The sequence below is a fragment of the Oncorhynchus tshawytscha genome, linkage group LG13, assembly GCF_018296145.1.
Source record: "Oncorhynchus tshawytscha isolate Ot180627B linkage group LG13, Otsh_v2.0, whole genome shotgun sequence".
Lineage (NCBI taxonomy): Eukaryota > Metazoa > Chordata > Actinopteri > Salmoniformes > Salmonidae > Oncorhynchus > Oncorhynchus tshawytscha.
Window position 1 is genome coordinate 33080443 of NC_056441.1, and position 15390 is coordinate 33095832.

At 42.5% G+C, this 15390-nt stretch overlaps 1 protein-coding gene across 1 annotated transcript in view; it reads left to right on the forward strand.

The window, feature by feature from the left end:
• LOC112232405 (atrial natriuretic peptide receptor 1) overlaps positions 1-15390 on the forward strand; it is a 112994-nt gene that overhangs the window by 51431 nt on the left and 46173 nt on the right. The window contains exon 6 of the mRNA XM_042295543.1: positions 7159-7294. Within this exon, the coding sequence (XP_042151477.1) occupies positions 7159-7294 (136 nt within the window). The remainder of the gene's footprint in view (positions 1-7158; positions 7295-15390) is intronic.

A 15390-nucleotide genomic window follows, 5' to 3' on the forward strand; every position in this document is an offset into this window, starting at 1 on the left:
GCGGCATCATATTGTTTATGGAAAATAACAAACCATTGCTTTATAGCCACAGCTGGGCTAAGCTAATTCGAGTGACAGGGCTGTGTGTCACACTCCAGTGTCTCTAGTCTCAGCCCAATCAATGGCACCTCAGTTAGGAAGCTAGAAAGCCAGTCACTAATTAGTGCAGCAGCAGTCCAGGGAAGGTAGAAAGTAATGCTTCTCCTCCCATTTGGATATACTGATTGTCATAGCAACACGGACCCTAATGTAGAAATGGCAGCCATTATTGCACAGTGTACTTGGGCAGCCCCACTTATTACACTATGAGACAGGGGCTATAGTTCAGGCAAAACATCTATGTGGATTTGTCAGCTCGTGAAAACATTTATGCGGTAGACAAGTTTCACCTAAATACACAAATTAAAATGCCTCAATGAAAATTTGGTCCATTACACAAATTGTGAGACATTCATAGTGTGAAACCATGTCAAGGTATATAAATGCTTGGCCGCCCAAATGGCGCAGCCATCTAAGGCACTGCATTGCACTGCTTGAGGCGTCACTACAGACCCAGGTTCAATCCCAATCCGGCCATGACCGGAAGTCCCATAGGGCGGTGCACAATTGGCCCTCATTGCACTCTAGTGACTCCGCTGACTTCGGTTGTCAGTTGAACAGTGTTTCCTCCGACACATTGGTGCGGCTGTCTTCCAGGTTAAGCAGGCAGGTGTTAAACCTCTACAGGATCAGTGGGTTCCCTGCCGGGACAGTTGAGCTAACGTAGGCTAATGCGATTAGCATGAGGTTGAAGTAACATAATTTCCCAGGACATAGATGTATGTGATATTGGCAGAAAGTTTAAATTCTTGTTCATCTAACTGCACTGTCCAATGTACAGTAGCTATTACAGTGAAAGTATACCATGATATTGTTTGAGGAGAGTGCATAGTTATGAACTTGAAAAGTTATTAATAAACAAATTAGGCACATTTGGGCAGTCTTACATCCAATGGTTCATTGGATCAGTCCAAAACTTTGCATGTACACTGCTGCCACCTAGTGGCCAAAATCAAAATTGCACCTGGGCTGGAATAATACATTATGGCCTTTCAAAGATGATGGTACAAAACAAATACAAAAAAACTCTTGTTTTTTGGGTGTATTATCTTTTACCAGATCTAATGTGTTATATTCTCCTACATTCATTTCACATTTCCACAAACTTCAAAGTGTTTCTTTTCAAATGGTATCAAGAATCCTCCTCTGTTCCTCTGGTGATGTAGAGGTTAATCCAGGCCCTGCAGTGCCTAGCTCCACTCCTACTCCCCAGGTGCTCTCATTTGTTGACTTCTGTAACCGTAAAAAACCTTGCTTTCATGCATGTCAACATTAGAAGCCTACTCCCTAAGTTTGTTTTATTCACTGCTTTAGCACACTCTGCCAACCCGGATGTCCTAGCCGTGTCTGAATCCTGGCTTAAGAAGTCCACCAAAAACCCTGAAGTTTACATCCCTAGCTATAACATTTTCCGACGAGATAGAACTGCCAAAGCGGGCGGTGTTGCAATCTACTGCAGAGATAGCCTACAGAGTTCTGTCTTAATTTCCAGGTCTGTACTCAAACAATTCGAACTTCTACTTTTAAAAATCCAGCCTTACCTCTCTTATCCTACCTCATTTTCACATGCTGTATATAGATTTTTCTACTGTATTATTGATTGTATGTGTCGAACTGCTTTGCTTTATCTTGGCCAGGTCGCAGTTGCAAATGACTTGTTCTCAACTAGCCTACCTGGTTAAATAAAGGTGAAATAAAAAATAATAATAATATGCATATCCTTGCTTCAGGTCCAGAGCTACAGGCAGTTAGATTTGGGTATGTCATTTTAGGTGAAAATTGGGGGGAAAAAGGGGCGGGATCCTTAAGAGGTTTTGAGGAGTGTGGTTTGGAGGGTCATGTTTCGGAGGATGCATGACTTGACCTTTGCCTCTCCCGAGCCTGTTGGGGAGTTGCAGTGATGAGACAAGATAGTAATTGGATATCACAAAATTGGGGAGAAAAAGGGTGTTATAAAAAGGTTATGGAAAAAAAAGGTATTTCAATGCTGTTATTTTGTTTGAATTGTATGTGGTAGAGTGACTGTGTGGCTAACGGGGAGTGTGGGTGTATGGAGCTACCTGGCTAATATTCAGGGGTGTCCTCTGTAAGAGAGCTTAAATTGGTACTGAAGGTCCCTGGGTGGCGCCAGCTAAAGTGCTGAACAAGAGGTGTGGGTGGCTCTACCTTTGTTAGAGCCAGTGAGAGATGGTCTTTGGGGACGGTTGTTCGCTCAGGGACAAGCTCATGTATTTGTCTGTTTGTCTGTCTGTCTGCCTGTTAAAGGTCCGTTTTTATCTCAATGTCAAATCCTTTCTGGGTAACAATGAAGTACCTTACTGTGATTGTTTTCAATTCAAATGGACAAAAAGAAGCAAAAATAGCTTCTTTGTAAAGAGCAATTTCTCAAGCAAGAATGTTGCTAGAATTGTCTGGGAGTGGTCTGAGTGGGGAGGTGAAAACTAGCTGTTATTGGCAGAGAGGTTTGGAACTCTCTGTCTTATTGGTCTATTAACCAATTTACCGTGATGTCACCAGACAGGCCAAAACTCCATTCCACCAAAACATTCAGTCTTTTCCAACACCTCTTACAATAAAAGGGCATTATCATAATTTTCACAATTTCACAGTATAATTCCAACCTCATAGTGTGGAAGTATATATAAAACACAGGGAAATCACAATGGGCCTTTTAAGGTGCAATATAAAGAAATTGCTCCGCCATTTCCTGATTGCTAAAATTAGAATAGTTTGCCTAATTTCAGTGGATGTGACAAAACAAGCAATGTGTAGACAATCACTGTACCATCTAAAGCGCGTTGAAATAACCAAAAATATTGTATTTTCAGCTGTTTGACGCTGGTGTACAAAATCGAAAGTAAAATACGCAAAAACGAAACGTAATAACGGGAAGCGTAAAAATAGTGCACATGGATCAGATCTATCGTGTCTTAGACTTGCTTTCAACCAGAATGACAAATCTATAACTCACATTTCTATGTGAATTTGGTTGAGTCGTCCAAAACGTTTCATATTGCAGCTTTAAGCCAAATCTAGGGTAGAAAAGACAAGTTTCGTCCTGGTGGATCGCAGACACTCTTCTGTGCCACTCCACTGTGACCAACATGCCCTTAATTTTGTCTGCTTTGCCGTCACTTTGGTCTGTGACCCACCAGGACAACACTTGCCTTTTCTAACATAAATTGGGCTTTTGTCTGTCTGTCTGTCTGTCTGTCTGTCTGTCTGTCTGTCTGTCTGTCTGTCTGTCTGTCTGTCTGTCTGTCTGTCTCCGTCTGTCTGTCTGTCTGTCTGTCTGTCCGTGTCCGTGTCCGTCCGTCCGTCCGTCCGCCCGCCCGCCGCCCGCCCCGCCCGCCCGCCCGCCCCGTCCGTCCGTCCGTCCGTCCGTCCGTCCGTCCGTCCGTCCGTCCGTCCGTCCGTCCGTCCGTCCGTCCGTCCGTCCGTCCGTCCGTCTCTCTTTTGCCAATGAACAATGTCTGCTACTCTGATATCTCTCTGTTCAGCTCTTTCCATATCTCAAGCTTTATTTTTCTCTCTTCCGTGTGTCTGTACTGGGCTTGAATGAGCACCCGGCCACTGTTTTTGACAACCTAAGCCTTTCATCCCCCCCAAAATCTTTAAATGCACATATCGGAAGTTATTTTTCTCACCCTTACAACTACCGCTGCAGGCTTTGGAGATAGTTTTATCATTAAACTCCTTCACATCTTCATTCCTTGGTACCTGTGGGCAACAATGAGAGCCTCTGTAAAACACTGTTCAACTGACAACCGAAGTCAGCCTGCAGGCACCTGGCCCACCATAAGGAGTCGATAGAAGAACAATGAGCCAAATAAATTGCCCCAGCCAAACCCTCCCCTAACCCAGACGACGTTGGGCCAATTGTGCACCGCCCTATGGGACTCCCAGTCACAGCCAGGATCGAACCCAGAGCTGTAGTGACACCTCAAGCACTGCGACGGAGCTGTAGTGACACCTCAAGCACTGCGATGCGCCACTCGGAAAGCCTGGTCAATAAATGATTTGACAGAGCTTAAAGAATAATGGGCAAATATTGTGCAATCCGGGTGTGCAAAGCTCTTAGAGACTTACTCAAAACAACTCACAGCTGTAATCGCTGCGAAAGGTGATTTACTTATGTAAATGAGATTTCTGTATTTCATTTTCTTTTCATTTGCAAACATTTCTAAAACATGTTTTCACTTTGTCATTATGGGATATTGTGTGTAGATGGGTGAGAAAAAATATACATTTAATGCATTTTGAATTCAGGCTGTAACGCAACAAAATTTGGAATAAGACTTGAATGAATCCACCTGGCCACTACAAATACACTTGCCAAAAGAAATAGATTTAGTTTAACATGTAATACAAAAAGCATTCACACCAGTTGGGGGTTTGATGTCAAAATAATGATGCATAAGCAGAAAAGGACCAACTGTAAAATATGGTGGTGGATCTTTGATGTTATGGGGCTATTTTGCTTCTACTGGTCCTGGGGCTCTTGTTAAGGCCAACGGCATCATGAACTTTACCCAGTACCAGGACATTTTAGCCAAAAACCTATTTGCCTCTCCCATGAGGCTGAAACTTGTAGACAAGTGGACCTTCCAGATAATAACCCCACGCACACATCAAAATCCACAAAGAAATTGTTAAATGACCACAAAATCAACATATTGCAAGGGCCATCTCAGTCTCCGGACTTGAACCCCATTGGAAACCTGTGGTTTGAACTGAAGAAGGTAGTCCATAAGTGCAGATGAAGGATATCAAGAATCTGGAAAGATTCTGTATGGAGGAATGGTTCTCCATTCTCATAAAACCTTTTAGACAAACGTTCAGTGCCGTTTTCCTCGCAATGTGAGGTATTGAAAGGTATTGAAAACAGGGTTTCCAATAAATTTGACCCCTATCTTTTTAGGAAAAAAAATATTGCTTGTTGAACAAAATCTCTTTCTCTGAGAAATGAAAAATCATGTTGTTTTCCCAATTTTTTTTGTTGTTGCATGAATGATGATTCACTGAAAGATTGGAAGGTACTCAGAGGATATTCCAGTGGACCATTTGAAGCATCTTCAAGGTTAATTTGCAGGGCTTCTCCAGATGTCCCATGTCCACAGTGGGAGGTTAGACAGTTCTAACCACAGGGGAATATAATCTGTTTCTCCATGTCTGAGTGATGTGGATATATGGCCAGTTTGGCCACACGTGTAAATCCCAACTCCTAGTCTGGTCTAACACAAACAAATAAAGGACTTATGAGCCTGTGCTAAGCATTCTATAACAGTTATAGTTACACAGTTACATTCAGGTTCAGGAAATCCCCATGTCAGCTTGACCTCTATGAACACAGACTCACATGCAGGCGTGTGTTTGACTCACACACACTCACACACACAAACATGTAGATACACTGTATATACAAAAGTATGTGGACACCCCTTCAAATTTGTGGATTCGGCTGGAGTGGTGTGAAGCTTGCTGCCATTGGACTCTGAAGCAGTGGAAACGCGTTCTCTGGAATGATGACTCAAGCGTCACCATCTGGCAGTCCGACAGACAATTCTGGGTTTGGTGAATGCCAGGAGAATGCTACCTGCCCCAATGCATAGTGCCAACTGTAAAGTTTGGTGGATGAGGAATAATGGTCTGAGGCTGTTTATCAGGGCCCTTTAGTTCCAGTGAAGGGAAATCTTATTGCTACAGCATACAATGACATTCTAGACAATTATGTGCTTCCAACTTTGTGGCAACAGTTTGGGGAAGGCCTTTCTTGTTTCAGAATGACAATACCCCCATGCACAAAGCGAGAAATGGTTTGTCGAGATTGGTGTGGAAGAACTTGACTGGCCTGCACAGAGCCCTGACTTCAACCCCATCGTACACCTTTGGGATGAATTGGAGTGCAGACTGCGAGCCAGGCCTAATCACCCAACATCCATGCCCGACCTCACTAATTGCTCTTGTGGCTGAATGGAAGAAAGTCCCTGCAACATCTTGCCTTCCCAGAAGAGTGGAGGCTGTTATAGCAGCGAAAGGGGGACCAACTCCATATTAATGCCCATGATTTTAGAATGAGATGTTTGACGAGTAGGTGTCCACATACTTTTGGCCATGTAGTGTATATGTATATATTATGTATAACCTACCTAAAAGGAAGATATCGCTATGTGCACAGGTAAAATCAGGGAAATTACTGATGGGCATTGAAACAGGTTGGTATAATGTTGAAATAGAAGAGGAAAGATTATGTAACTATTGTGGGGCGGCAGGTAGCCTAGTGGTTAGAGCGTTGAACTTGTAACCGAAAGGTTACAATATTGAATCCCCGAGCTGACAAGGTAAAAATCTGTCGTTCTTCCCCTGAACAAGGCAGTCAACCCACTGTTCCTAGGCTGTTATTGAAAATAAGAATTTGTTCTTAACTGACTTGCCTAGTTAAATAAAGGTTAAAAAAAACAACAACATTGTGACCTCAAATAAATAGAGACTGAAATGAGTTTTATTCCCTTTTCTACCACGATATATGCTTGTCCTTATTCTAGAAAATCCACCAGATTTACCCTGGCATTATGTGGCTGAGCGATGAGGAGAAACGGCAATGTTTTTTTGTCCATTGTGTATTTCCATTTGTGGAATTTTATGATAAAGCCTGGAATAAAATAAAAATGGTGACTTATAATTCAATTATAAAAAATCTTTAGCTCCTATATGGCAAATGGCACTTATATATTGTGTAGGCCTGTCTCACACTTGAATCTTCTCTTTGTGCCAGAGTTGGTTCAAATGTCTTCCATTTCATTTGTATGTATTTATTTATCTGTATACACTACCAGTCAAAAGTTTTAGAACACTAATCATTCAAGGGTTTTTACATTAGTTTTAATATTTTCTACATTGTAGAATAATAGTGAAGACATCGAAACTATGAAATAACACCCATGGAATTGTGTAGTCACCAAAAAAAGTGTCAAAATACATCTTATATTTGAGATTCTTCAAATGGCCACCCTTTGCCTTGATGACAACTTTGCACACTCTTGGCATTCTCTCAACTAGATGAACCTGATAGCAGGAGGCTTCTATGACGGCGTGATGCTTTACTCTCAGGCCCTGAATGAGACCATGACAGAGGCAGGGGGCCGGCCGCGAGGGGACACCGTCACCAAGAGGATGTGGAATCGCACGTACCATGGTGAGTCATTGCAGATACACACACACACGTGTGTGCACGAACACACACACACACACAGAGGATGTGGAACCAAATGTAACATGGTGAGTCAATGCAGATATACACATGCACAATGCCCGTACCAATACAATATTCCAAACTTGTTTTGAGTAATGCCATATCGTCCATTTGAAGTGACTTTTGCTGAATTTAAGGCCTGTTCATTGGACAGAAAAGGTCAACTATCATCTGTACACTGTTAGAAAAAAAAGGTGCTATCTAGAACCTAAAAGAGCTCTACCTACGGATTTTACGGTGACCGTATTACTACCATACCGGCAGTCACGAGTCATGACTGCAGTCAAATTCCACATGACCATTTAATCACGGTAATTAGGCTTCTTCAAGGTCAGATGTTGCTGATGGTCATTAGTAGCCTACCAAAATTGCTAACTGCCTGGTACTCAGCATTCTATTCACTCTGACATCAATGCAAATGTAATCAAAATTGAATCAAACACTTCGTGAGAGCCCATAAGCTCATGAAACATTTTTATAGGCAATTGCATGAGAAAACAGAGTTTTGATGACCTCTACTAAAAAGAGGAGGATCCCATCAGCTTTCTATAGACTAGGCTTACTATATTTATTTCTCAACTTTCCTAATATTAAGCACATTGCTTCCCTTTACAACAGGAGTGTTGCCTACCTGGCTGGCATGAAAATTAACCACGTGAAAAGCGTCTTCCATTCGCTATTTAAGTGCATAGATGACAGGTATTTTTTCCCCTGCTCCTGTTTTGAGACAGGTGCAAGATAAGGGTCCATTCTAAATCAAAACAAGTTTCACACATATATTATTTAGTGTATGTAAAGAAAAGATTAAATCAAGAATAGTCTGATGGGTGACAATATTAGCCTAATAATATATTATCAGTTGTGAATGATGCACAGCTTGTGTGCAGTAAGGCAAGAGACAGAGCATGCCTTTTTTTTTTTTTACTTCAACTTTCAAATCATAGTTGCACACCTCATGTATCCTAGCCCATAGGCCCATAGGCATATATATTTGATAAGGTTTGTTTCACAACTATAGTGTAAAAATGCACCTTTATAATTAAAGTATTACATGCATAATCGAATATTCTAGTATAAATTCCCTGTCCTAGGTCAGTTAGGATCACCACTTTATTTTAAGAACGTGAAATTTCAGAATAATAGTACAGAGAAGGATTCATTTCAGCTTTTATTTATTTCAGCACATTCCCAGTGGGTCAGAAGTTTACATACACTCAATTAGTATTTGGTAGTTAAATTGTTTAACTTGGGTCGAACATTTCGGGTAGCCTCCCACAAGCTTCCCACAATAAGTTGGGTGAATTTTGGCCCATTCCTCCTGACAGAGCTGGTGTAACTGAGTCAGGTTTGTACGCCTCCTTGCTCGCACACGCTTTTTCAGTTCTGCCCACAAATTTTGAGGTCAGGGCTTTGTGATGGCCACTCCAATACCTTGACTTTGTTGTCCTGAAGCCATTTTGCCACAACTTTGGAAGTATGCTTGAGGTCATTGTCCATTTGGAAGACCCCTTTGCGACCAAGCTTTAACTTCCTGACTGATGTCTTGAGATGTTGCTTCAATATATCCACATCATTTTCCATCCTCATGCGGCCATCTATTTTGTGAAGTGCACCAGCCCCCCCTGCAGCAAAGCACCACCACAACATGATGCTGCCACCTCTGTGCTTCACGGGTTGGGATGGTGTTCTTCGGCTTGCAAGCCTCCCTCTTTTTCCTCCATGGTGGTCATTATGGCCAAACAGTTCTATTTTTGTTTCATCAGACCCGAGGACATTTCTCCAAAAAGTATGATCTTTGTCCCCATGTGCAGTTGTAAACTGTAGTCTGGCTTTTTTATGGTGGTTTTGGAGCGGTGGCTTCTTCCTTGCTGAGCAGCCTTTCAGGTTATATCGATATAGGGCTCGTTTTACAGTGGATATAGATACTTTTCTACCTTTCCTCCAGCATCTTCACAAGGTCCTTTGCTGTTGTTCTGGGATTGATCTGCACTTTTCGCACCAAAGTACGTTCATCTCTAGGAGACAGAACGTGTCTCCTTCCTGAGCGGTGTGACTGCTGCGTGGTCCCATGGTGTTTATACTTGCGTACTACTGTTTGTGCAGATGAACGTGGTACCTTCAGGCGTTTGGAAATTGCTCCCAAAGACGAGACAGACTTGTGGAGGTCTACATTTCTTTTTGTTGAGGTCCTGGAAGTTTTCTTTTGATTTCCCATGATGTCAAGCAAAGAGGCACCGAGTTTGAAGGTAGGCCTTGAAATACATCCACAGGTACACCTCCAATTGCCTCAAATTATGTCAATTAGTCTATCAGAAGCTTCTAAAGCTATGACATCATTTTCTTTTTTTTCTCCAAGCTGTTTAAAGGCACAGTCAACTTAGTGTATGTAAACTTCTGACGCACTGGAATTGTGATACAGTGAATTATAAGTGAAATAATCTGTCTGTTAACAATTGTTGGAAAAATTACTTGTGTCATGCACAAAATAGATGTCCTAACCGACTTCCAAAACTATAATTTGGTAACAAGAAATTTGTGGTGGTTGAAAAACAAGTTTAATTGACTCCAACCTAAGTGTATGTAAACTTTCGACTTCAACTGTATACCGTATAATATGGTTCAATCAAGCTACACGTCAAAAACATTTTCCCTTGTCAGCACATTTTTGCTCCAAATTGAATAAAGTCATTGAATATTGCCATGCAAAATGTCAGAATTGATGCAGCAAAACATCAAGCATTTTTTTCTGCAAATTTCACAAAAACATCCTGATCCCCCTCTTGACAGCGGAGAATATGTGTTCGTTTATTTTTGAGTTCATTTCCTGCAAATCTACATATTTTGCCATGGAGTGTAGAGAAAATGTTTCAGTTTTAAAGCAAGTTTGCTGCAATTCTACACAGTTTGTTCATGGGGCAGTGAGAAGATTTAGCTATTTTATAACTCATTTCCTGCAGTTATACACATTTTACCACAGGGTGGCGAGACCTTTTTGCCATTTTAAAGCAAATTTCCTGCTATTCTACAAAATATTTTGCCTTGACTTATGCCATGTTAATATGATATCTGAGTCAGAGTAACTAACAAAATAAATGTGGGCCCCCTGGAAGTCAGGGCGTCTGGACATGTACCCTGCCTGCCCGGTTGGTAATTCGATCATGATTGCTACAAGTTTAGATACCTGGCTAGACTAACTTACAATCTACAAATATTAGCTGACATTGAGTGACTGTCAGTGACTGACATCCTCACGGTCTGCTGGAACCGAGGGGCTCGGTGCTCTACCCTAGAGGAGACAGCATTCCCCAGATTTTTCTTTATTGTTTTAAATAAACACCCTTGAAACTGAGGTATCACACTTGTGTCTGTTCTGTGAACACGTCTTGATCAAACCCCCCTGGTCTGCCACAAAATATACAGTGCATTCGTAAAGTATTCAGACCCCTTGACTTTGTCCACATTTTGTTACGTTACAGCCTTATTCTAAAATATATTAAATTCATGTTTTTCCTCATCAATCTACACACAATACCCCATAATGGCAAATAAAAAACACGTTTTTAGAGAAAACATTAAATACTTTATTTACATAAGTATTCAGACCCTTTGCTATGAGTCTTGAAATTGAGCTCAGGTTCATCCTGTTTCCAATGAGCATCCTTATACAACTGGAGTCCACCTGTGGTAAATTCAATTGATTGGACATAATTTGGAAAGGCACACACCTGTCTATATAAGTACCCCAGTTGACAGTGCATGTCAGAGCAAAAACCAACCCAGGAAGTCGAAGGAATTGTCTGTAGAGCTCCGAGGCAGGATTGTGTCGAGGCACAAATCTGGGGAATGGTACCAAAAAATGTTTGAAGCATTGAAGGTCACCAAGAACACAGTGGCCTCCATCATTCTTAAATGGAAGAAGTTTGGAACCACCAAGACTCTTCCTAGAGCTGGCTGGCCAGCCAATCGGAGCAATCAGGGGAGAAGGGCCTTGGTCAGGGAGGTGACAAAGAACCTGAAGGTCACTCTGCTAATGCTTCAGACGTCCTCTGTGGAGATGGAGAGCATTCCACCAATCAGGCCTTTATGGTAGAGTGGCCAGACAGAAGCCAGTCCTCAGGAAAAGGCACATGACAGCCCCCTTGGAGTTTGCCAAAAGGTACCTAAAGACTCTCAGACCATGAAAAACAAGATTCTCTGGTCTGATGAAACCAAGATTGAACTCTTTGGCCTGAATGTCAAGCTATCACGTCTGGAGGAAACCTGAAACCATCTCTACGGTGAAGCATGGTGATGGCGGCATCATGCTGTTGGGATGTTTCAGCGGAGTACCTCAGACTGGGGCTAAGGTTCACCTTCCAACATGACAGCGACCCTAAGCACACAATCAAGACAATGCAGGAGTGGCTTTGGGACAAAGCCAGCGACACTCCTCATCCAACCTGACAGAGCTTGCGAGTATCTGCAGAGCAGAATGGGAGAAACTCCCCAAATACAGGTGTGCCCAGCTTGCAGCGTCATACCCAAGAAGACTTGAGGCTGTAATCGCTGCCAAAGGTGCAACGTACTGAGTAAAGCGTCTGAATACTTATGTAAATTCGATATTTCAGTTGTTTATTTTGTTATGCATTTGCAAAAATGTCTAAAAACCTGTTTTTGCTTTGTCATCATGGGGTATTATGTGTAGATTGATGAGTTGAAAAGTAAGGCTGTAACGTAACAAAATGTGGAAAAAGTCAAGGGGTTTGAAAACGTTCTGAATGCACTCTATACATAATATAATGTTTTTGGGGGGGTCCGGGGGACCCTAGCGGCCGGGGTTCCTGTGTGACCACTTATGTCGCTTATGCCCAGGGCCGGCCCTGCAAATCACCTCACAGGTAAACCATAACTTGATTGCGTAGAACGAGAAAATACAATAATAAGATTACAAATTACCCTCAAGGGTCTCTTGACCCCAACGGAATGATTCACTCGTCATGCCAAAGCCCATCTTTCTCACTTGAGGCCTATCCGAGCTCTCATCTCTGCTTTTGTTCTTGATGTCATCATGCAAACTTCCCTAACGAGTTAGCTCACTGGGCACCGTTTGTGTCGCTTCACCAGCGGGCCTTCTCTTCATCATGAAGATAAGCTCACAGAGGCTGATGGTGACATTCAGCGACAGCCTGTTACAGCACCCATGATTCATATCTGTGTTTGATAGGATTGGATTGTAAGATGCAGTATGGTGCATTGTCAAATTGACGGTTCGCCTCGAAGGACATATATTGGGTACATTGTGTTTGGTGGCTGACAGGGAATAGCATCATGTAGGGAGAGAGAGAGAGAGAGGGGAAGAGATAAATAGAGGGAATAAAGGAGACAGAAGGATAGAAAATGATGAGTGAGAGCGACAGAGAGAGAGATGGAGACGGACACTGAGTAGTACAGCAAATCTTGACTAAGGGTCTAACAGGTGTCTAACTGTCGGAGCTATTGGCTGCTCCAGCCTGAGGGGAGAGCACCAACTTCAGCTCTATTCTATTTTTCTTCCATTGTATTGACCAGCAGTCTGTCTGCCCCTGACTGACTCACTGAGGAGAACAGCACAGTCCCTCAGGGATTTCGTGCCTGCTCCGGCCAAGGCACACAAGAGCCTACCGCAGTCACCCTCCACGCACGTGTGTAACAGAGAAAGAGAGAGAGTGTGTGTTTGTATGTTTAGTATTTAGTATTTTATTAGGATCCCCATTAGCTGCTACTCTTCCTGGGGTCCTGAGTGTGTGTGTATGAGACTACGTAGTGGGAGGAAAGCCGCTCTCTCTCTTCCTGTTCTACAGGTTATTTTAAGCCATCTCTGCTGGGTTGCCTTCATGTGTCGGCTGATAGGAGTATTGTTGTTCCATTGTCATTCCCAGGAGATACAGATACTGTGTCTATCGGCATTTTGTCTGGTGGTAATGGGGCTGCCTTGGCAAACAGTGGTCATATCTTCCTGTGTGGTGTCTCGTATACAACAGGAGTTCTCTGATCCTGTTGCAGAATACACAGGGTTCCTCCCTCCCTATATTGACTGATACCATTCAATTCAATAATTTAAAAAAGACAACACAAGTAAAATTTGTGCCTGGTAAAATGTTAATGCTGAGTGCCAGGTCTCTCTCTGTTTAGAGACCTCAGTATCAAGCCCGTCTGTCAGTCTGGACATCATCACATCATCTTGCAAGTCTCCATGTACTGGCTCCATACATGTTTCTGTGAAAACATACGCACATAGTCACTGTTCTATTACCAATGTCAGTTAGGATAGGTAATATCTGACACACAAACAGGTGATATGTTGACTTTTGAACAGATCAGACTGAACATACCTAACTCTGTTCTCCCCATCGACAACCGTTGGTGAGCAGGTAAGAGGTGAGGCTGGAGTTGCAGTCTTTGCCAGCGCCCCATTTATGCGCATGGCAGCGTAGATCAGCTCCTGGCCCCTAATCAAAGATACTGGTTGGTCACACACAAACACACAAAGCACTGGTTACATACATTATCACATTTAATATGATTAGCATGGTGGAACCAACCTGATCGTTGCATTCACCTTTCTATTTCACTTCAGATGTCATGATATGTCATGTGAAATATAATGGTAAATGCAGTGATCAGGCTGGTTCCACTAGGCTAGGTTATGAAGGTCAATTGGGACAAAACTTGAAACTGTTTTGACCTTTGACCAGGTCAGATGTCACTAACTTCATTCAAGTTTCCTCCCTGTTCCATTTACAGGAATGCTCACAGCCAGGGCATGTCTGCGTGATGCTGAGCCTCCACATGCTGGTAACCCTAACCTTAACCCTAACCTTAACCACACTGCTAACCTTGTGCCTAACCCCAGTCTTGTGTAGTCATGCCTCCAAAATCACGTCGTTGTCACACCTCCCTTGGAGATCTGGAGAATGTTGTATTAGCCAAAACGGTTTGAATTGACCGCTGTGTGTTCATCACTGTTTTCAGACTGGGTAGGACACATTTTGCAGAGTTTCCCGTATGCTAGTTTGCAGCATTGTGGAAAATGAAAGAAAACCTGCAGGAAAAACGGAATTATGTTTTTCCAAAAGTGTGCTCTATAAACAAAATTAAGGTTTTAATCTGAGATTTCCTGGCCATCCTCACGCACTGTTGCACCTACTACACTAATTTAGTGAGCACCTTTGGCGCTCCGCCCAAGCAAGACATTTGATTGGTTTGACGTGTTGCGAGGCGTTACTGATTTTCAGTGGGTTCCCACCACTATTTAGCCATTTTTTCCCATTTTGGTTCTGGTTTTCGACAAGGCTAGACGAACCCTAACCTTAAATTATGACCAAAAAGCAAATGTTTGTTTTCATGAATTTTATGATATAGCCCATTTAGAATTTGTGGCTGTGGCAACTAGTGGAAACTCTAATTCAATGCTTTACAGATGTAGACTAAGATTGGATTAGATTCCTGCTTGTCATGTAGTTATGTTTTGTTGGTCCTAATTCACTATATTAATCAGACTCAAAAATGCATTGAATTATTTAACTTGGGTCAAATGTTTCGGGTAGCCTCCCACAAGCTTCCCACAATAAGTTGGGTGAATTTTGGCCCATTCCTCCTGACAGAGCTGGTGTAACTGAATCAGGTTTGTAGGCCTTATGACTCGCACACACTTTTTCAGTTCTGACCACAAATTTTCAATAGGATTGAGGTCAGGGCTCTGTGATGGCCACTCCAATACCTTGACTTTGTTGTCCTTAAGCCATTTTGCCACAACTTTGGAAGTATGCTTGGGGTCATTGTCCATTTGGAAGACCCATTTGTGACCAAGCGTTAACTTCCTGACTGATGTCTTGAGATGTTGTTTCAGTATATCCACATAATTTTCCTCCCTCATGAAGCCATCTATTTTGTGAAGTGCACCAGTCCCTCCTGCAACAAAGCACCCCCACAACATGATGCTGCCACCCCCGTGCTTCACGGTTGGAATGGTGTTCTTCGGCTTACAAGCCTCCCCCTTTTTCCTCCAAACATAACGATGG